Source organism: Notothenia rossii (assembly GCF_949606895.1).
Source record: "Notothenia rossii genome assembly, chromosome: 9".
In the NCBI taxonomy this organism is placed as follows: Eukaryota; Metazoa; Chordata; class Actinopteri; order Perciformes; family Nototheniidae; genus Notothenia; species Notothenia rossii.
In genome coordinates, this window is record NC_136907.1 from 68,292,266 (window position 1) to 68,313,769 (window position 21,504).

The window sequence follows — 21,504 nt, forward strand, 5'->3', positions numbered from 1 at the left end:
TTAGTATGAACAACTCTGTATTGCTTCAAAGTTAAGCTCTTTTATGTTCTACTTCTTTTCTCACCCTTTTATGGTTTTGCAGAGTTTTTCTCTGGAAACAAACTGTCAGCAGAAAATGTCTGCAGGGAAATCAAGATGCTGTCCTCTCAGAGATACCAGAGCCAAAAGTCATTCAAATAAAGTAAAAAGACACAACTCAAGGAAAACACGGAGTGAGAGGTGTTTAATGGACATGGAAAGGTGTTTTGTTTTGGAATACTTTACAAGATGCCGGTGAATAGTATCGGCATATTTAATTACACTACATGATTTGTTGGTGTGATTCTTATTTGTTCCCTTTTTATTACAGGCCGTTATTTAAAGCTCCACATTTTTTTGCAGATTGTTAAATGAGGAGAACTACACCGAGAGTGGTTTCAATCATTGCATCTCACTCAGAAACACTGATACAGCAAAGCGTTTTTCACAAATGTCAATCTCTTCCTTTAACATTGAGTCTTTCAGATTATTGGGTGATATTCACTCACTTTGGTTTGAATGCCAATCTCCTCAGGAAAATATAAATGTAGAAATGGTGTAGTCATTCACAAAGTCTCATGAAGATTTAAAAGGTGTTCATAACCCTAAAAGTTTAAAACGTAATCCCAAACCTTACTGAAAGAGGCTTTTCACGGAGATTGAATGCAGCGAATTGTGTCAGGTGTAATGATATACTTCATACAGCAGCACTTGGGAGTCTTATGCTTAAGACTATGTTTAAAAAAACGCGATTCAAAGCTACACATAAACATATAACAAGACTGGTTTATTTTTGGTTTTCATTTAAAGGTCCCTCCTGTTTTAAGTGGTTAGATATTGACAAATAACAGTAGGAATATCTGCTGCATATACAACTACATAAAACAATTCAGATATCTTTCTTATAAAGGTAAATGATAACTACATTTTGAAAAGAGTGGAAATATCAAAAGGTTGTTTCTATGAAAGGCCGCACATTTGTTTTAGTCGATAACTTATAAAGCAGATCATTAAAGATGTTTTTTCTAAAGTACATGCACAACAAACATTGCTTGTGCCTAGAAACTACTGTATAGTCATAATTATGTTAGGCCATAGTCATATGAGTTATATTTCAATGGGCCTGAAAATTGAACTGCAGGATTTATACGACTGTTACAAGTTGTTAATCGCTTTGCTAAGCCATTTCCTAGTCTAAATTGCATCACAGCTGCATTCATTAGGCTGGCGCATCAACCCGTGACAAGTCAATTACAATTTTTTTATCATCAAATAATCTCATTGGCTTTGTTGCCAAGCACGTCAGAATAAAAAAAAGAACTCTACAAAAGCTTACTCGCTCATTAACTCCTAGACCCTTTGAAGAAACCATGGCCAGGCAGACAAAATAAAAAACTGTAAATATCTGAATTTTGGTGATGTTTCAAGAGCTTGTTTTTATTAGGTTTTCTTTTTGAAAACCATATTTGTTTGATTATGGGTTTTGTTTATGAATACAGATGTAACAGTAAGCTCAGGGGCTGAAGGTCAGGCCCTATACATCCAGCGTCTTATTTGACAATACTGCCGTCCATATTATTGAATTGGAGGAGATTTAATCCTGTTTTCCTTCACTGTTTTCAATGGTTTTCAAGAACTACAATTCAGTTCTTTAACTAATGATAACGTATTGTCTGTGTTTCTTCACATAGATATGGCCGTATTAGGTTATTAGGTGGCCTACTGATCTTTCACTTACCAGCCTGTATGCACTGTTTATCCTGCCAACATGTGTCTGTCTGTGTCTTAGTTAGTTGGATAGAACACAACTTAATATGGGAATATGCACCATGGAAGCACAATACAAAGTAAACTAATAAAGGCATGGACTCAGAGCCCATCCATATGACAGGACCATGCTTTTAGATAATAATTAATTTGTTCATATTGTACTTTGCACATGATAAAATTGACAAAACCGTCTGACATGGAGAAAACCAGGAGTTTGTTAACCAACGTTTCAAACTCAATGGGTCTCATCAGTGTTGCAGAAATGTTAAACGAACAAAACTCCTTGTTTAATGGGAGCTAATCTGCTTTGATGTTTTTTGGAAGTTGCAGTTAATCCCTTTTCAGCTGCAAAAGAGAATTTTTTTAGAGATGGAAGTTGATCAGACATCGGGGGATTGTATATTCTGCTGACAGTGAATCAGTTTTTATTGACGGATGGTTGTTCAGGTGTACAGTTTTTGAGGCGGGAGCAGGAGGCGAGGCGGTTTCCCTCCCAGAAGCCGGCATCCTGGCCATCGTGACAGCGGCACTTGGTGCAGGAGTCGACCCAGATGGGCTCTCCTGCAGGAATCACCTGGCTGCGGGATGCATTCACGTAGCAATTAGGACCTGCAGGGAGAGGAACAGCAGAGGTATGTAACTGCAGCTAGAAGATATTGAGATGCACATAGTGTACAATCAAGCAAACCCATCCAATGCAAATTATCAAATGCAATTGAATTACATTTGACAGAGATTAAATACTTTATTGTTCACTTTCTGTCTGCAAAGAGCATACATGTGTTTTTGGTTTGCATGTGCAAAACTGGTCTATAAAGGCACATTAAAAGACACATCACATCCATTCAGGACACATTAAAAAACATTATTTTACAATTGAAGCTACATTAAAATTAGTACCACATTCTCCATGGTGAGGTCTGAATCAAGATTAAATAAATAGATATAAAATGAGAAGTGCTGTCGAGAAAACTGCCTTCCAAAAGCAGCTGTCCTAACTGATGAAGATCTTTTATGTTCAAACATATTCTTTGCGAGGTTTTTCTTTGCACAAGGGACTCTTTGCATTTGTCCTGAGGGCGGTAGCAATAAGAAATGGCTAAGGTCATCTTAGACTTTGCAACTTTATTGTTGAACTGCTTTCCCGTGGTGATAAAACAGTGGGGTTTGTTCATACAATAGAGGAGATAAATCTCCTGTGGCATCTCTAAGAGGCCCTCTGTGCTTTATTGTTTATTCTTAAACTTACGTTCTAACTTTTTTAATGCTATTCCAAACTTACCCTCCTTGCATTCAGGGCAGCATTTCCCAGGCTGGTAATTGGGGTTGACACATGGTGGCGGGGCACAATCTGCAACTAGACAGCGGGCGATACCATCACTGTCACAAGTGCACTGCTCACATTCTGATGGCTGGGAAAACATATACACACACACAAATAGTGAGAATCAGCATCTCTCACCAAGCCCTTTTCATGCCATCTCAAAAGGGGGCGCTAGTTTCCTTCAATTTCAGGCTATACTCAAATTACATACCAACATACCAGACAGTAATTTATTGGATCAGAGTTCTGCACGGAAATACCCTGAACAATATATAATTTGGCTTATATAGGCCTACTTATGATTATAACCTGCAAGCTTGTGAAATCAGATACATTGTTGAAATATATGCTTGTGCTAGTTACACAGGATTGCAGAACAGGCTGATACCTGTATAAAGGGAACTGAGGTTTACACATAAACAGTGCTGCTCACCTTTAGTTTTTATGTGTGATTGGGTTATTATGACAAAAACTCCTTGGCTGCTTACATTTTTCTTTAGACCTGACTTTCGAGAAGGGAAACATTTAAGTAACCTTAAACATGTAAAGCCCTAAATATACAATATTATAAATGGGGACATGCATTCCCCATCTATCCTGGAAGCACAGGCCAACCCTATCTTTGCAAGTTTCAAAGCTTACGGGCTTACCTGGAAGTTCTGCCCCAGGTCGTACACCACTCCTCGGTACTCACACCCGATCTTCTCGCACCTGGGGCAGCAGTCGGACGGGTAGTGGCTCACATGGATGCATGCAGCCGGGAGAGAGGTGCACTCAGTGCGGGAACATGCAGAGCCCTCACTGGTGCATTCACACTGGGTGCAGTGATCAGATTCCAGAAAATACCATTCGCCCACGAAGTATATGCTCCCGTTGGCCTCGCAGGTGCCATCCTGTCCGGCGACTGAGAAACCAAAACCGGCCTGTGCGCAAAGAAGTAGTGCCAAAACGACCGTGCGTATTCTGCGCTCCAAGGGAGGGCTCCCACTGAAAACCATATTGAATTATATGATAACAAATAGACCAGGTTAACAAGAAACATCCACTGTAGTCCAGTTGGGATTTGGGAGAGAGATTGCGAGAGTTATTTTACATTGTTACTGAACGCAAAAGTCCTTGGCGTTACCTCAGTCCTCCGCTGAGGCTGAGCAGACCTCTGGAGGGAGCCCGGAAGGGGGTGGAGGTTGGGGGGCATAAAAAGGGAAAGTTTTATATTCACTGCTTCTCCGAGAGTTCACACGCCAGTCTCAGCTGAAGTCTTTCCCTCCCCCAATTTAACATCTTGAAGAATATTAGTGCAGTCAGACTTTTACGAGACTCCAGGGGGTCTAGTGTGTTGTCTATGGGCAATTACTAAATTATACAAAGCATATAAATCGGTATTTATAGATAATGCATGACACTGTCATTTTGTAAAGCAAAAATAAACGAAAAACAACTACAAACGGTGGGAAATATAGGGGAAAACATTTTTGAGTGTTCTCTTAATAAAAGTAAACCAACTGTTGACAGTTAAGGCAGATCTCGCGATAACTTCCCATGGCAACTGGAATGTTTACCCTGGACAGCCTTGCTAGGTTCAAGATTGGGTGAGAATGTTTTTTCCTTTTAAGCAACATTACAAACGCATATTCTGAAATGTCTAAAACGAGTTATACACAAGCAGTTTATCATGTGTTTGTTGGTGTTAGAAATACACTTTGTACACCTCGTGTTTTGGAAAATGAACATGCTAGCCTTCCTGAAAAGACGGTTAACAGTTCACCTGTTTGTCAATTAGCTAACAATGCTAAAGTTTTGCTAACAACATACAGTTGTTGTGGACAAAACTAGAGAAAGTAACATGGTAATTTGTATCTTTTTACCCATGCAGTGCAGCTTCATGCCCTTTAAACCTTTTTTGTGTGCAGAAGTTGTGAGATAAATATTTAGATATTTAACTTAGTTAATATTACAGAAAATGCTCCATTACAAGTAGAGATCAATGTAAAACTATACACATTGCAATTATATTTTACAAGATTAATAACAAATGTTAAGTTAAATCTTAAGGAATCAGCAAAGTTACTATCAATGTCAATTTAATGTAGTCGGGCAACAATTATTACAGTTTGCATAAAACTCAAGTAAAGTTAAATGGCTTGAAAATGACACATTATATTTCATTTCAGCTTGTTTTTTGTTTCTTTATTCCTAGGTTACCATTCCTATGCAGTATCCTGATGGAAACCAGCTTCGGCCAGTCCCTGTGGAGCCTGATCACTGAGCATGTTCCTGGGTCAGAGCTGTGTAAGATCCACACAGCACTGGGCTACTCTGTAGTTGACATGTACATAGAGGTGCACACTGAGGTGAGTTTCATCCCTGCACTGTTTTTTTTAGCTTTACAATTAACATGTTTTTAAGTTGGAACATTTCTTGGTTACGAAAATTGAAACACTGAATGTTGTAGGGTCTCACAAGAATACCACCAGACCATTTACAATCATTTTCACTTTAGTTCCATTTCCGGGTGGATTAAAAATATTTGCTCTGCTCAGCATTCCTTAGCAACAATTTATGATCTGCTGGGTTGTGTTATGTACGTAGTTTAGTTGGTCTTCATACACGCCTTCATTCCTAGACTTCCTAATAAAAGTGAATTGTGGGTTAACTGTCACTACGCTGAAATGCAGTCCAAATGTGAGCCAGGCAGACATACATCAATATTTTCTTTAGGCGAGCAAAACTCTCTGCCCCCAACCCTCTTGTATGGAAAGTACTTAAAATGACCTCACTAAAGAAAGACTTGGCTATCGGAAACATCCACTGCTCGTTAAATCAAGGTCACGGTTATTCAATTCTAAAGAAAAGCATGGTGACTCCTTAAGTGTGGTCACAAATATTTAATAAAATAAAATGGTCTATCATAAGTTCCAAGAGCTGAAACTCACATCATTCAATGTATGTTTTTTTTATTCCAACTTCCAATCCGTAACCTGAAGGTATTCAATAAACCTTATGATGACAAAACAGTGAAAGGCAGAAACAAAAGTTTAAAAAAAAAATCTAAATTGTTCCCTGCTGATGAACTTATCAACAAATCATTTTAGCTCTAAAGGAAATCAAACGTTACAGTGCATTAAAAAGGGCTCAGTGGTTTACCATTCATTTAAATATGGGGAAATGCGGCCTAGTCTACTGCAGAAACATTCCTTTCCATCTGAGTTACATAAGCAACGTCATGCCATGTTGCACTTAAGACCAAGTGTGTAGCTGTAGATTTCACAATGAGTTTCTTTAATCAGCACTTTCTGTGGGTTTTCAATGTCTCTGTTTTGTTTTAAGATACAACAGTGCCTCTCTCCCCTTCTCTTTCCGTCTTCTTTGCAAAATCTACTCTCCTACCGGTGCCCACTTCTGTTGTTTCGTCTTGTGTTCTTTGGTGAAATCTCTCCATCTGTAGATGTTATCAGCCTGCAGCGGGCCCACAGGCCAGGGGCTGTTTGCAGAAAAACATGTTGACAAAGTCTGTCTCGCTGACCACATATTATTTTCGTGACAGTTGATATTTTTAAATGTTACATGTAAGCATAAAACAGTCCCTTCCTCTTACCCACACACACAGGCATGCACACACTCTCATATTCAATTCACAATTACATTCTCAAATTAAATGTCTACCTACATTAAAACGATTTGATTTAAAGCACTTATCAAAGAAGCAATAAACTTGAAGTGAAACCAGAATGTTGTGGAGAAATTCAGTTCACACACACACACACACACACACACACACACACACACACACACACACACACACACACACACACACACACACACACACACACACACACACACACACACACACACACACACACACACACACACACACACACACACACACAAAACCAAGTAAGCTTAGTGAGTCAGGGGTTTGGTATAACCGGGTTAAAGAGGCTAATCCGCAACTGTTGATAAGACCGTTAGCAACACATTTTATTTGACTCTGATGTGTGTGTGTGTGTGTGTAGTAAATATAGTGTAAGTGTGTGCATATGTGTACGTGTGACTTTCAGTATTGCTCTGAGGTTTTTTTCACCTAGAGTTCAGTGAATGCAGTGGTTGGCAGCTAAGCTCTCAGACGGAAATAAAGACTTAGGCTGAGAGCTTTAAGAAAATTCTAGGGAACAAAACAAAAGCACAGAGCACCTTATTCTACTCCTTAAGTTATTACATTTACTGCAGGGTGGATCACTTCCTTTTCTTTCCTTTTTTGTCTTTCAGCCATGTAATGAATTCCATCCCTCAGTGAACCACTGTGAAAAGTAATAATTTATCTGCGCACGACTCCTCCATTCCTCAACATTGCCATTCCGGCCTTCATCAAGGTCTCCATTGTCTCCGGCGGTTAGATCAGAGGAAACATTAGCCTCTCTTTTCAAGCCTCTGTACAAGGCCAATCTCTCAGTACCTCCCTTCAGACTTTCACTCTACTGTCTCTCTGCTCGGAATGCAAATGAGCCCTTTAAGTTAAATATATTAAATAGTTCAGCTTTTAGAAGGTTTTTTTAAACTAACAAGTTTCAACAGCGCTCACTGAAAATAGCTCCTGGATGAGATCACAGCTCAGGGAGAAAGAAATAAGATCCAGGAACAACTTGTTAGCTGGTGAGCCATGAAACATCAACACCTGAAGACAGACACAGGAAGCCAGTGTTAGGGAAAACGTGTGTGTGTGTGTGTGTGTGTGTGTGTGTGTGTGTGTGTGTGTGTGTGTGTGTGTGTGTGTGTGTGTGTGTGTGTGTGTGTGTGTGTGTGTGTGTGTGTGTGTGTGTGTGTGTGTGTGTGTGTGTGTGTGTGTGTGTGTGTGTGTGTGTGTGTGTGTGTGTGTGTGTGTGTGTGTGTGTGTGTGTGTGTGTGTGTGTGTGTGTGTGTGTGTGTGTGTGTGTGTGTGTGTGTGTGTGTGTGTGTTTTCACAGCGTGCGAATGCTGGTATGTGAGTGGCCGCACACACATCAGCACACGTGGAAAGACCAGAAGCCGCGTGTTCAGTATCCTCTAGTGTATTCCTTTGAACTGAAGTCTTTAGCTGCAACATGACAGAAATGATCGGCAGGCAACAGGTGGGGAGGTGCTCATGGTATCCAGACTTCGCTGAGACACATGCACACAATTATTCACACACACCTTTTTAATGTCTTTTCTTATTTTACAAATGTTTCTCTTGGATTATGGTAAAATGTGTCAGTGCGTGTTTTGTGTAAAAAGGCACAAATGAGGTGCTGGGTATAAAAGTAAACCTATTCAACCGAATAAAGAAGAAGTCAGGCATTAAGGTTGACCGTTATTCTTTTTCACATTTCCTTGATCTGCTGTGATAATCCTATAGCAAAATGACACAGACTAAGAAACCGCCTGTTCCCTCAGCCAACAGGGCTGTTTGTCTAAAGACATGGCAACCTGGAGTTCATCAAGCTCAGTCTGTGCTACTGAAGTGTTTCTACAATTACAGACATATTAGGGATTTATTTATGTATATTATTATTTTAAAGGAAACAGTTGTGTATGCCATATAAGAAGGACTTGTTGTTCCGATGTTACTCTACTCCAACATATATTGGTTAAAAGACAGTTCAGCCGTATGTTTTCTTACTATTTATTGTATCCTGTTCAAAAAAGACAATGTTAAATGAAAAAGGGAGTTACATTATAGCATTGTGTCAGCGTGTTCACTAGTTAGTGGTAACCTTTTTGTTTAATGGAAATATTTTCAATAGTTAGATTTTTTATGATACAAAATAAAACAGGAATATATTCGTCTCAATTTCTTTTTTATTCCATATCAGGCCAAGATATCTTTGAAGATAACTTGGTCAACAATGACTCTAAACACTGTAAATACAAACAAAGTCGTGTTCATTTGACAGTGAGTGAGAGGAATCCTGCACTTATACACTCACAGCTTAATTCCTTTTTCCACAGATTATTTTCAGATGTTGTCTATGTGAGTCTCTACTAAAATAATCCTCACTAAATGATGGATAAATGCTTTCATTTAATTAGATTATTGCTTATTTTATGTGGACTGTCCACTCTACTTTTAAAAAGTGGTTCACTTAATCAAATAAAAAAATGTATGTGTCACATGGACTGATACAAAAGTGTGTTGGTGTTTCAATGTGTTATTTTTAAAATTATTTGATATACAACCACTTCTCTAATATTTTCAGGCGGAGATGCAGTACAAGATGTGGCAAGGGAAGCGACGAGGAATAAACGGCAGCAGGAACGGGACCCCGCTCCCTTTAGCCGACCCGCCTGCAGTCAAAGAGCTGGTGAGAGCCGAGGTCAAGATGTTACTACACACTCTGAGAGAGAGAGCCAGCAGAGAGGGAGGGTAGGTGTAGCATCACACACACTCTACCATGCAGTATTAGTGAGTTATTGAAAGGTTTGTTTAATTGTCCTTTGCACAGATTGGGCTTTAATGTATGCCTACTTGTACAACACAGGGGGGGGGGGGGGGAGAATCATAAAGAAACAGTTTAACTATGTTTGAGATAGTAATAGGATTTTTATAAAAATCAGAAGAACCATAAATTATTGATTTTCCCTTTTTTACTGTCGAATTTGATTGTTTGAGTTAAATACTATGCAAAAGATATTTCAAGGCCAATAATAAAAAAATGAAATAAAAAAATCTGTATTCATTTAAAAAATATAAAGAAAAAATTATAAGATCATTATTCATATTTTATAACACGTCTTTACCAAAGATGCCCAACCTATGAATTTCTTTGTGTGCTGCTTTTGTTTTTGGACAAAGTGGGGATACATCAATTCAAATGGTAAAAAAGACATTTAGGAAACAAGAGAAATCTCGACATTAACCACCACCACTGATTGTTGGGGAGGAATGTGGTTTGATAAAAGTGCTAGATTAGTTCACCCCACTACTACTTTAGTTGCACACTATATGTCAGTCACCTCTCAGTCATTAGTTAAACTAAATGCACGAAATATAACATTTTGAAACAAGTCTTAGAAATATACTTTTCACTTCTCGATTTGATTTGTAAATGTTTAACAGCTACAGGCTTCATAAATGAGTTTACTTCCAGATGCATGATCAGCCATTAGATTAGACGTTTGAATGGTGTATTTCCCTCCTATTCAATGAATGCCATTTCTCGCTTTGACCTCATTTCTAAGTGTGGCTTTTTCCCAAGCCACAACACAGTAAGGATAAGTAGGTTAAGACACAGCTCTCACACTCTCTACGTCATTTCCCCCCAACAAAGGGTGCCATAAAAAGCTATATTGTGTTCCCATGTCACTTAAAAATGTGATGGTAAGCAAAGCAACAAAGGTTTTTGGCTTTGGGATGTTGCAAACTGCTTTAGGAATTGAGGAACAATGGGACAATTATAGGAGGCAGACTTCCATGCATTCCTCACTATGCCAACAAACACTGGATTTTAAAGACACAGTTCCTCCTGTCTTTATTGGATTAAATAAATGTTTTTACGTTAAATGGGAAGCTAAATAAAAGCTCAATTGTAAGGTATGTTATAGAATCTGTAAAACTGCCCTTTATTTAGTGGTTTGTCAGTGAAGTGCACACAGGGAGAACACAATTAAGCTTGTGTCTGTTTCTTATTAAGCACAGTCAAGAGGCTGTGATAAAACTTTCTAATTGCTGATGGTTTAATTTCTATAGTTAATCTTACAGCTCAGGGCAGTGATAAAAAACATGTATGAAATACTCTGAGGAATGTGGTTCTAGTGGCAGGGTAGATCCGTTTAGTGAAATTGCCCTTCATCTTTAGATAACCTTAGAAAAAGGCCTCACTTAAGCATTCAATGTGTTTTAGTGCGGAAGTCCGAGTATATATGAGCTAGTATTTAGCGTAGCAACCGGCTCGATGCTGCCAGCAATGTTGCCCTGTGTCACCTCAGGTCTTGCGTAGGCCTTTCAGGGAAAAGCACAAGATAAGATGGATTGTTTTCCGTTTTGTGACAAAAGCATTTACGCCCCGTCAGTTTGTTGACATCCTATTGAATGTGATTTCATTTCTTCTACCGTCATGTTGTTTAAGTGTAAGCTGAACATATCTCTAAGGCCACAGGTCTGATCCCCACAACAGCACTGTTTTTTTATTGAAGTGTCACTGAGCAAGAGACCTTACAAGATCCCACAAGTCTCTCTTCTAAAGTGCTGCGGCCGCCTGGCTGGGATGTAAATGGATCACAAAGAGATTCAGTGAGAGAGATCCGAGGGAGAGGGATATAGCCCATTGTTATAAGAAGCACTATGAAAAAAGAATTTGTGCCACTCAGAGTGTGCCAGCACAAATTGCTTTATCTTTACGAGGTTAGCGTTGGTAGGCTTGTTGAACTTGATGCAACGGCTGCACGGTGTGTGTTTCAGGCCTTTGAAGATTTAATTAGACTAAGTCCTGAGTGTATATCAGTCTAATGACTTAGGAGCTAGCCCAACACATTTCCTCGATATAACACTTTCTTTTTAAAATGCTCTACAGCCCTCTGTTTGTCAATTAGGTTTGATTCAATACGCTTTGTTACCATGAAAACTGAGGAGAACATTGCCAAAGCCTCTAGATAGAGGCCGCCATCTCTCTCTCTCTAGTATTTTCCGCCAAAATTGTTTCCATGTGTGCATGGTCTTGATGTAATTTACCAAGAACACTTCTCTACATGTGTAGCGAAGGCCCCACTCACTAATTTCTCAAAGCCACATCAACAGGTGGAGGGTGTAAAAATAGCGCTCATGATTTGAACCACTTGTGGGTGTGAAAATGGGAGTGTACCTTGTAAAAGTCAACTGATTTATCTTATTGGCTTTCTTCTGTGTGGTCCCGATGCCTCAGCTATCCACCCACACCCATGCCTAAATGTCATTGTCTGCGTGGCTAAAAAAAGAAAGAAGCATTTTCCCTCATATAGAGACTTTAAAATGAAGCAGCGCTGACCATGCTGTCGCCCCGCCTGCTGCTGCCTAAACCATCTGCTTGTGTCTTTCTCTGCCAGTGGTCATTCAGAAAATATATTCCTGCTGCTGGTTATCTTTTCATCTCTGGGATTTGTTTTACTTCAAGATAATCATTAGATGTAGTCAAATGAGCCCAGCCTGCATGAAGCAGCAATATTAATATTTGTAATTCAATCATTCGATTAATCGATCAACCTTTATTTGTTTGCCAGTTTGATAAGGCTAAGTGAGATTAAATGTCCTTTTTAAGTTTATTTTCAGTACACTACAATCAGCAAAAAACAGTGAGGCAGATATACAATTAATATAAAATGACAAGGATGAAAGAGTACATTTTAAAACAAGAATACAATAAATGTATTTAATATAAATACAAATAACGGCATTAAGACATTACAAACTCCAAACTAAGGATAGGAAGGTTTTTATTTGATATATTCTGATATTAACACATTCACTGAGTCTATGGGTTTGTATTCACTTGCTGCAGATACAGTAAACTAACTGATGATGTAATGTAAAGTCGTTTTTTGGGTGCTGTTGCTACAGGAACGGTGAGGAGCTCCTGTCTCGGTACAAACCTCAGACAGTGGACTACGCCCTGAGTCACTTAGACAGCCGATACACCAACCCTGGAGAAGCTGATTATGTGGCCAGGTAAGTAAGAAAGAACATACAACAGAACTTGAATAATTTACTGAGTTTAGTTTTTCTTACTTGTTATACTTCCTTCTCCTTCAGTCCGAGCTCCCGCTGCTCAGTCCGGTCCGACGCTGAAGATGAGGTCGAGGCAATGAGAGACAAGCTGAATGTAACTGACATCGATCAGGTGGTCGACCGACTCAAGTAAGTTGTGTTTGCCAAACTTTCTGACTTTTGACTACAGCCCGAGGAGTACTGAGTTTCCAGGACGTTACTGGTATTGGTATCTGGAGCTTTTTAAAAGATCTGATATAACAATGTATGAATGATTTATTGTAACTAAGATACATATTATTCAGAACATTTCAGAATAAAATGTAATGGAGACACTGTTTCTGAATTTCCTCCAACCTACGTAGTTTGGCAGGTCTGTGCTGCATTTTCTGTTACTGGCTGAGCAATGAATACACCCTTATTGACATATCTGATATTATATTTCTATTCCTACTTGCCCTTACCCTTTCAATTTAAAATAATGGCTACTTGGGACTCCTTATGAAATGTGACATTCCTATATTGGTCAATTTAGTTTTTGTATTTAAAGAAAAACATTGGGAATACAATTATTAAGTTGAATCAATCTTTGACCCCCTTGAAACTTATAAACTACTACTGGTAAAACACCAAAACACGTGTTATAATACTAACTAGCTGTGACGCATCATTGTGTGCTTGGCCATTTAAATAATGATATAATTCAGATGTGGTCTTTCAGTCAGTGAGTTCCTCGAAGCTTTCCTTTTGTCCTCTTTACCCCCTTCATTTCCCCTCAACTCTCGATGGCTTCTGTCGATGCCCTCCCTCCTTTACACTCCGTCCCTCCTTTCCGTCCTCCATCCCTCACTTTGAGGCCCACGGGGCAACACAGTCACTCGAGCCACCTTGGAAGAGAGCCTCTCTCTCTCTCTCTCTTTCTCTCTCTTTCTCTCTCTCTCTCTCTCTCTTTCTCTCTCTCTCTTTCCCTCTCTTTCCCATTTCCTGACTTGACCAGAACAAAAGGCCCCATTGTCAGAAAATGCATCCCAGAGCCGGCAAACTTTATTTTTCATTTGACAGAAGTGAAAAAAAGTCTACTGTGATGATATAACCAGGGAAGGAGAAAGTGTGTAGTCTAATCTAAGCATACACCAAGTGCACATTTTCTATTAACCGTGTCTAGTTGTGTTATTAGGAGCCACTATTGTGCTTATCAGTGTTGATCCCTGTGGGCCTCTCCAACATTGAGAATGTTATATTGTGTATACTCGTCAGATTTGCATTGGTTCTCTTTGCCTTCTATCTCAATCTCTATCTCTAACTCAATCTGTATCTCTATCTAACTAGGTCCGTCCTAATGGAGGAATGTGAGGCGTTGAAAAGGCTGGTGAAGCATTTCAGGGTAAGAAGAGCCCGATGATAAACAGCCAACTGCCAATTTAATCTTTAATCTTATTTTCTTTTCAGCTGCCAGTGCAATACTGATCCAAGTCCTAAAGTTATTCATGTACAACCAGACCAAAATATAAATATTTGCTATAGTAATGCAGCTGGGAAGGATTTCAAAATCAGTATTCATATAAAATAACCTTGTAGGATACTGAATTATGAAGCTGTGCTGTATGGACATCCTGTTTATTTTACAGTATATGGGACCTTTCCTTAGGCAACATTTCTATGGCTTACCTTTTCCTAAATCTTCTCTAGAAAATGTATTTTTTATAATTGTATATAGTTATTAAATACTGCTCTATTAAATTATAAGGAAATGTTCAGCTGCCTTGTTCATAACTTTTGAATTATCCTATGATGTATTCTAAACAATGCTAATAATTTCCACTAAAAAGAAACTGACTTTCTCGACCATGGGCACTTTCTTTCCTCCTCTAGAAAAACTTTAAATTCCTGCTTGACTCCCTCAGGTTGATCTGCAAACTGGCACCAAACCCTGCCAAGGTTTCCATCCATAAACAAAAACACATGCACACTTGCACGCAAACTCGCAGACACACACAGGAAACCTGCGAGGGCTCAGTCTAACTAGATTTTCCATCTGTCTGGCAAAAAATGTTGCAGTGCTGAGTGAGATCGATCTCTCTCCAATCACTCAAATTCTTACATACTGTAAAGTACAGTACCTACCCAACACACACACACACACACACACACACACACACACACACATACACACACACACACACACACACACACACACACACACACACACACACACACACACACACACACACACACACACACACACACACACACACACACACAGTGTGGCTGCACTGTCATGCTCACATTATGAGAGGCTTAGAATGACTTAGTTAGAGACTTGAATTAAGACTTTTCTGCAGACCAGATGTGGAGGTTACGTCTGACTCACTGTGCTTTGTGTGTTTATCTTAAATTCTTACATTGCAACTATTGAAGTTTATATGTTTCAGATGTTTGTTAAGAGCCAAAAGTCAACATGGTGTAACGACAGAGTTTTATCGTGTATGTCGAATTAAGACATATTTAAATGTTGCTCTGTTAACCTTATCGGGCATTTTCCCTATTGCTGAACAACAGAAATGAAACTGGGTGTTTTAGTGACATTATTAGAGTAACCTTCCACGGCCGAAACTGTTCTTTGACGTCATGAAGCATTTATGGTTGATGCAGTAAAATGTATTTTTCAAAAAAAAATCCTTCAGGCAACATAAGTGTGTAATTTCCCCTGTAAAGGAATTATCTCCTGAGGCATAGTGTTGGTGTTTGGTGTGTGAGCAGGTGGGTATAAGAGAAGCTGTGGCTCAGGTGGTGCCGTGCTCTTATAGCATGAGCTTATTGTGCACTGCTGGGAGACGTCGATGATGTGCAAGGCATCACTGCCGCTCTGCTGTGATGACTCAGTGGTCCTTGGAAGGGATTAGCCTGTAGCCAGCAATATCCTTTTGTGGTTTTAAGTTGTTACCATATCAAAAAGCCTTTAGAATAACTTATTATCTACAGTCCGACATTCAAGCCCGCTTCAAAAGGCAATCAGCTATTTGTACAGGGTTGAGACAAAACATGAACTTTGACCTTTTCCAGCATACTGAACCCTTGAGACTACTGGATAGTGGGTAGTTTAGGCTTACAAATGTTGAAATCCATGTTTCAAACAAAAAGGTTTCTAGGAAGCAGATGAAATAAGAGAATGCAAATACAGCTGTGATGGCCGAGTGGTTAAGGCGTTGGACTTGAAATCCAATGGGGTCTCCCCGCGCAGGTTCGAACCCTGCTCACAGCGTTTGAAGATGTTTATCACTTCTTCAGTTAACTATTTGCTGCAGGTCAGGATTGACCCCTTGGTTCAAAGTGTTAACAGATTAGGTCTATTCCAGATTGCATGCTAGTGTCAAATGGATGCACTTCTTTGTGTCCATTCCCCAAGCATTTCAAGTCTATGTTTTCTATATAGAAAAATAACTATGAAATGCAGTTATAATCTCTGGCCATGTATTGAATTGACAAAGCTATTTTTGTTTCTAATAAGGATTTTTTTTTTTAGTGTAACTTAATCATTCTAAGAAAAATCATTAGAGCAGCTGTGGTGGCGAAGTGGTTGAGGCGTTGGAGTGGAAATCCACTCTCGCAGGTTCAAACCCTGTTCACAGCGTTTGAAAATACATTACATTTCTTTAATTAACTACTTACAAGGTTGTTCCAATGCAGTTTGACCCTTGGTTCAAAGTATTCCATACATGACGTTCATTTCCTATGCAATAGCTAATCCTGATGAGACAGCCAGATACAAAACACATGTGACATTCAGTTTCAGAAGCAGGCACAAGATGCTGCCAGGTATCATTTTGACACCAACAATCTAGTATATCAGCTTTTAATCCTGAAACAACCCACTATGTGTTCATACAACAGTCTTGATAATCCCTCGCAACTATGAATTTTTCTCAACGCTATCATCCATCCCATATGATGTGTGGTCTAAGATAACATCTGTTTCAAGGCCTTTCATAATAAGCTATGTCTGTTGCAGGTTTTATGTGGAACATATGTTAAATATCAGAAAGTATCTTGTTACAGTGTTTGCAATAAAGGTGTGCTGTACACTTGTACACAAAATAAGCAAACGAAAATAAGTTTAGTAAGTCAAGATACTTTGAGTGTCCTTCTTCTGCCATGATTTTCTCATCATCACGTTTGAAGCAACTGAGATTACTATTGATTTGGTGTCATTCCATGCAGTCAAATGATGTAAAGACTATTCAACAGAGGCACATTTAGAAATCAAGAAGCTTGATACGGTATGATTGAATCCTGAAATGTGTTCTAAACACAACTTTAATAACCCATTATCTCTCAGCAGGAGGGAGCCTCATACCATGACTTATTCCAGCAACTGTCCAATAGGGACTTCCACACACAGTTCACAGCATTGAATGTAAAGTCAGTCAGAGAAAACAGTTTCTCATCACCCTCACGATGTGGAAACTATTTGATGAGCTACACTCGTATTGCAGCTTTCAATGTTAATATACTGAAACTAAAATTGGTATATAAGTGACCTTTTCTGTTTCTGATCTTAATAATAGTGCAGTCTAGACCCTCAAGGCTTCCTGTATGCTTCAGTCTCTCAGTTACTGTCTGCAAAGCACAGGTGGGAGGAATAATATCATCAGCTGTGCAGCATGCATAGTTCCTCATATTGTAATGTTTGCTTTTGTGTGAGGAATGTGTCTCTGGAGTAAGCAGAGATGGTCTGAGCTTGCTGTCTAAACCTGGCAGAGCTGGCCTTATATTGCTCAAGGTTGTAAATGCTTACAAATTAAGCATTTTTATATTTATTTATTTGCATTATTATCTTCCACGTTGCATGTGCTTCGGTTCATATTGAAGAAAGACAAAACAAGTTTAATGACATTTTAAGTAAAAATCTAAATATGGTTTTCCTGTTTATTAAAAAAAATCAAAGTGTGGACTTGTAGCTAAACAGGTGCCAGTTTACCTCATGGGCACTATCCAGTTACCCTTAAGCAAACACTGAGGGCACTGCTTGGAGTGTGGACAGTTTGGCAGCCCCTTCACTCATTCATCCCTCCACTAACCTACTGAGGGATTAATGTAGGTCTTTTAAAGAGATATATAACTTAACCTCCATCACAATTAAACCACTATCACTATCAGTCTGAGCTGCATACTCTACTGAATATCTGAACCATCATGGTCAAAAGATGCAGCTTGTGTGACCAGATGATGACAGCAGCTTATGGCAGATTTTCCATCAGGATATTGCAGATTTCTGCTGGTGGACCAGCTAGATAAAATTGGCCATCATAGTTCAGCGAAACAGATGGCAGCCATCAGTAGCTGGTTTCAGCTGGATCCTGTGACCCTGGCTCTCCTGTTTCTGGTTCTGCATAAGCTGAGGGATACTCTGTGTTTTTATGTAGATTTGGGTTCTATAGTCATCTATAAAAATACAGCTTTCTTTAAATATAAGCAAGCCAGCCCCGTAGTAATGGGTTCAAACCCCACACGGACCACAAAGCCTATTTTCAGACTATGTGTGTACGTGTGTGTGCTTAAAAGATGTTTTAGATTTCAGTCATTTCACTGTCAGAGACACCACATACTTTGTCTGCAGCTCTGAAACACAACACTGGGAGGTTTGAGTTTTAATCCCAGAGGAGAAAACAGATTCAAAATATATATTTTAACTGTCAGTCACCAGGCCTGTGGGTATGTTTTTGTTTTTGTGTGTTTTTGTGTGAGTTAGAGTATATAAGTATGCAGTAGCTATAAAAACTCTCCATTAGAGCTTTAGTGTTTGGAGGGAGGAGAGTAGGCTGCCAGTCACTCATAGAAAACCTATGAGCCACACTTTTCAATCGGTCTTTGGTTTTATGGGCACACACACACACTTTGGTTTTCATTTGCTCAGGAGATATTTGAGGCCAAATTATGATGAAAGACTGCTGCTCAATCGTTTAGTGGTCAAACGCATTCCTTTTTCTCCCACTGTTATTTTTATGCCTTTTCCTTGTTCCTTTGCTATTTCCGTTTTTGCTCTTGCCTTCTCAAATATGTTTAATACATTGACCTCCTATTTTTCCAAGTCCACTTCTATCACCAGAGGCTTAAAGTGTCCTAGTTTATACAATAGCATTGTGTTAGGTAATTCCAAAATGTATGAATAAACTTAAGCTGTGTCTCTTTCTGTTCTGTGTCTCATGTTTCTTACAGGGAAATATTACACAAAAGTGTCCCACTGAGCATGATCATTCAGAACCTATGCTTGCAGGTGAGTACATGCTTGTGTTTTGCTGCCATCTGGTGGTATGAAGTGTATTTAAAGAGTTCTCTTTCTTATCTGTAACGTCCCATTTAACCTCTAGTTCAGTTAGACATGAACACATAACTGAATTAGCTGGTAAAAATGATTCAGAAGCAAATGTATGAATCCAATCCAACCATCCAAATATTTTTTTTAAATAACAGTAAAACTACTTTAAGCAGTCTAGGTAAAACAGCAATTATATTTTGTTCTAAACCAAATATTATACATTCAGCACACAATTGTTTAAATGTGTGTTTCAATTTGCAAAAAAGAAAAACACAAAACCTCATATATAAAGAGAATCTTTAGCCAAACATTAAATTCTCTTCAGAAAGTATTTATCGAAACAGTGTGTTTCAGTATATTTTAAATGTCAAGTCTTTTTGTTGTTGTTGTGTGTGCAGAGTTAAGGGAGCTTAGAGGAGCTATACAATCGGACTTGGAGCTGTACCCTTCTTCGCTTTCTGCTTCACAACCAGCTTCTCCTCTCCCTTTGAAGAAATTGAAAAACAAGTTCAGGTTAGTAGGTTATGCTGTTACAACCTCTAGAAAGGATCTCATTTGAATTAAGAGAGCAATGACACAATGTTTGCACAATGTTGCTTTTGAATTCAAACATTTACTTTACTTCTTCCTCTCCCTTAGTCTACCATCAAGGGTTTCTATTGAGGGTGTGCAAGATTTGAGCCCCACCACAGCCCTAAAGCCACATCCACCTCCTCCTCTGAGTCATACTACACCCAGGCCTCCATCAGGTGCCCGTCCCAGCAAGACCTCATCATCAGTTAAAGAGATTAATAGCTCTTCACTGACTAGGACTCATGGACAGCATATAATCACATCCGCCTTCACTGGAGCTAGGAAAACACAAACATCTATCTGCAGTAGGATCTCAACTTCTAGGCATGCAAACCTCCCTACTTCACTTCCAGGGTCTACCAGGGACCAGATGGTATTAAAAACCCTACAAGACTGCAGTCTTTATCCAGAGCAAAATGGTGCCAGTCCCCATTGCAGGACCCTAACTTCTAGTCCTAGTTTTCCAAGAAATTCATCCAATGCCAATATTCACAGGCCAAGCAGAAAGAGTGATCTGTCGCCCCAGACTGAGAGAAAAAGCAGCCCTGCCTTGAGGTCCAGAAACCTCAATAGTGTCCCCTCTTTCCGTCAATGTGAAGCAGGAAGTTACAGCAGCAACACTGAACATTGTGTGTCAACGACTGGGAAACCAAAGACCAAAAAGGGGCAACAGAATAGTACCTGTGGAGGTAGTTTACTGTCAGTGCAGATGGAGGATGACATTAAGAAGTTCTCTTCTGAGAGTTTTCAGTCTGAAACTGGGAGCTCCCCGACACAAATGGACACAATGAACAGAAACAATGGAATTGATATAAATACAAATGGTCATCTTGCGAAGGACATCACACAACAGCAAAACCCTGTAGCCACAAGCGTTCACCCAGCAGCTGTACGGAAACATAGACAGTTCTTTCCTGCCCCCAAAATACCACTTGAGGGCGACACAAGTCAGTCACAAAGGGTCCAAGAGACACAGACAGGGCTGGAGTTTATCCACAAGTTTACAGTCCCTCCAAAAAGTGTCTCAACGTAAAGATGGTCTAGGAATCTTGCATCTGTTTCAGGAAAAATGCAAGGGAGGTTGTTTTTTGTGATATTGCAAACTTTTAGAAAACTGTCTAGTCTGGGCAATTACTAGTGTTAAGACATCAGACTCAATTATATTTGGTAGCATAATTACTTGAAATTGTTTCACTCTACAATATTTCACAGTTTTTTTCTATCCTTTAAAATAAACATGAACTCTAAGTTATGTATGAACAAGGAATTACGAGTGCTTAAACTTTTTTGTATGTGATTGATTGAGATAATGTGTTTTGTAGATGTATAGTGTGTTAGGGTTAGGTTCTGCTTTAATGATAAACTAAAATAACACAAAGTATATCATTTAGAATGACTGAGAGATATTTAAAATGGACATTAGATAATGACTGAAATCAATTATCTCTGTGGTTCATGGAGCAAATTTGCTGTTTTAAAGCTCTAATTTAATCTAATGAACTCTGTTGCACAAAGTACTGGTGTTATGAGTGTAATCATGTGGATATGCAGGCCAAACATTTCAACGATTCGCAGGATTTTAATGCCATTATAAAAAACACTTGAGGAAGTGTGTTTGCCTTTCTGAAGCTGCTGGTGTCTCTGCTGCCTCATGAGGGTAGAGTTTCAGACAGGACTATGGAAACAATATGTTCAATGTGTTAGGATCAGGATAATGAACAGCAGCCTAGATCTACAATAATAAAAAGTTGATTTGTGTTAAGGTGAGCATAATTTTACCGTGGCATAGTTAAAATAAATTCCACCAATGGA

General features: G+C 39.1%; 2 protein-coding genes across 2 annotated transcripts; one reads left to right on the forward strand and one right to left on the reverse strand.

Moving 5' to 3' along the window:
• Window positions 1–206: 206 nt before the first annotated feature.
• On the reverse strand, window positions 207–4,264 carry LOC307020490 (von Willebrand factor C domain-containing protein 2-like). Its single transcript, XM_079651874.1, has 3 exons — window positions 3,763–4,264; window positions 3,071–3,200; window positions 207–2,397 (listed from the first exon to the last, which is right to left on the reverse strand). The coding sequence occupies exons 1-3, from the start codon at window positions 4,108–4,110 to the stop codon at window positions 2,207–2,209; spliced, it is 669 nt and encodes a 222-aa protein (XP_079508000.1). The 5' UTR covers window positions 4,111–4,264; the 3' UTR covers window positions 207–2,206.
• Window positions 4,265–4,457: 193 nt separating this feature from the next.
• On the forward strand, window positions 4,458–21,456 carry ccdc24 (coiled-coil domain containing 24). Its single transcript, XM_079651872.1, has 9 exons — window positions 4,458–4,701; window positions 5,310–5,463; window positions 9,325–9,491; window positions 12,657–12,764; window positions 12,849–12,953; window positions 14,133–14,187; window positions 19,020–19,077; window positions 19,518–19,632; window positions 19,759–21,456. Exons 1-9 carry the CDS (start codon window positions 4,652–4,654, stop codon window positions 20,723–20,725), a joined length of 1,779 nt encoding a protein of 592 aa, XP_079507998.1. The 5' UTR covers window positions 4,458–4,651; the 3' UTR covers window positions 20,726–21,456.
• Window positions 21,457–21,504: the final 48 nt, after the last annotated feature.

Bases quoted from the DNA above. Each gene is read 5' to 3' on its own strand.
- LOC307020490 (XM_079651874.1), bottom strand. From the start codon at position 4,110: ATGGTTTTCAGTGGGAGCCCTCCCTTGGAGCGCAGAATACGCACGGTC. The intron at 3,201-3,762 runs GTAAGCCCGTAA...ATGTTTTCCCAG, and splicing joins ACCTGGGGCAGAACTTCCAG to CCATCAGAATGTGAGCAGTG. The intron at 2,398-3,070 runs GTAAGTTTGGAA...CTCTCCCTGCAG, and splicing joins CTGCCCTGAATGCAAGGAGG to GTCCTAATTGCTACGTGAAT.
- ccdc24 (XM_079651872.1), top strand. From the start codon at position 4,652: ATGGCAACTGGAATGTTTACCCTGGACAGCCTTGCTAGGTTCAAGATT. The intron at 4,702-5,309 runs GTGAGAATGTTT...CTTTATTCCTAG, and splicing joins CTTGCTAGGTTCAAGATTGG to GTTACCATTCCTATGCAGTA. The intron at 19,078-19,517 runs GTGAGTACATGC...TTGTGTGTGCAG, and splicing joins TTCAGAACCTATGCTTGCAG to AGTTAAGGGAGCTTAGAGGA.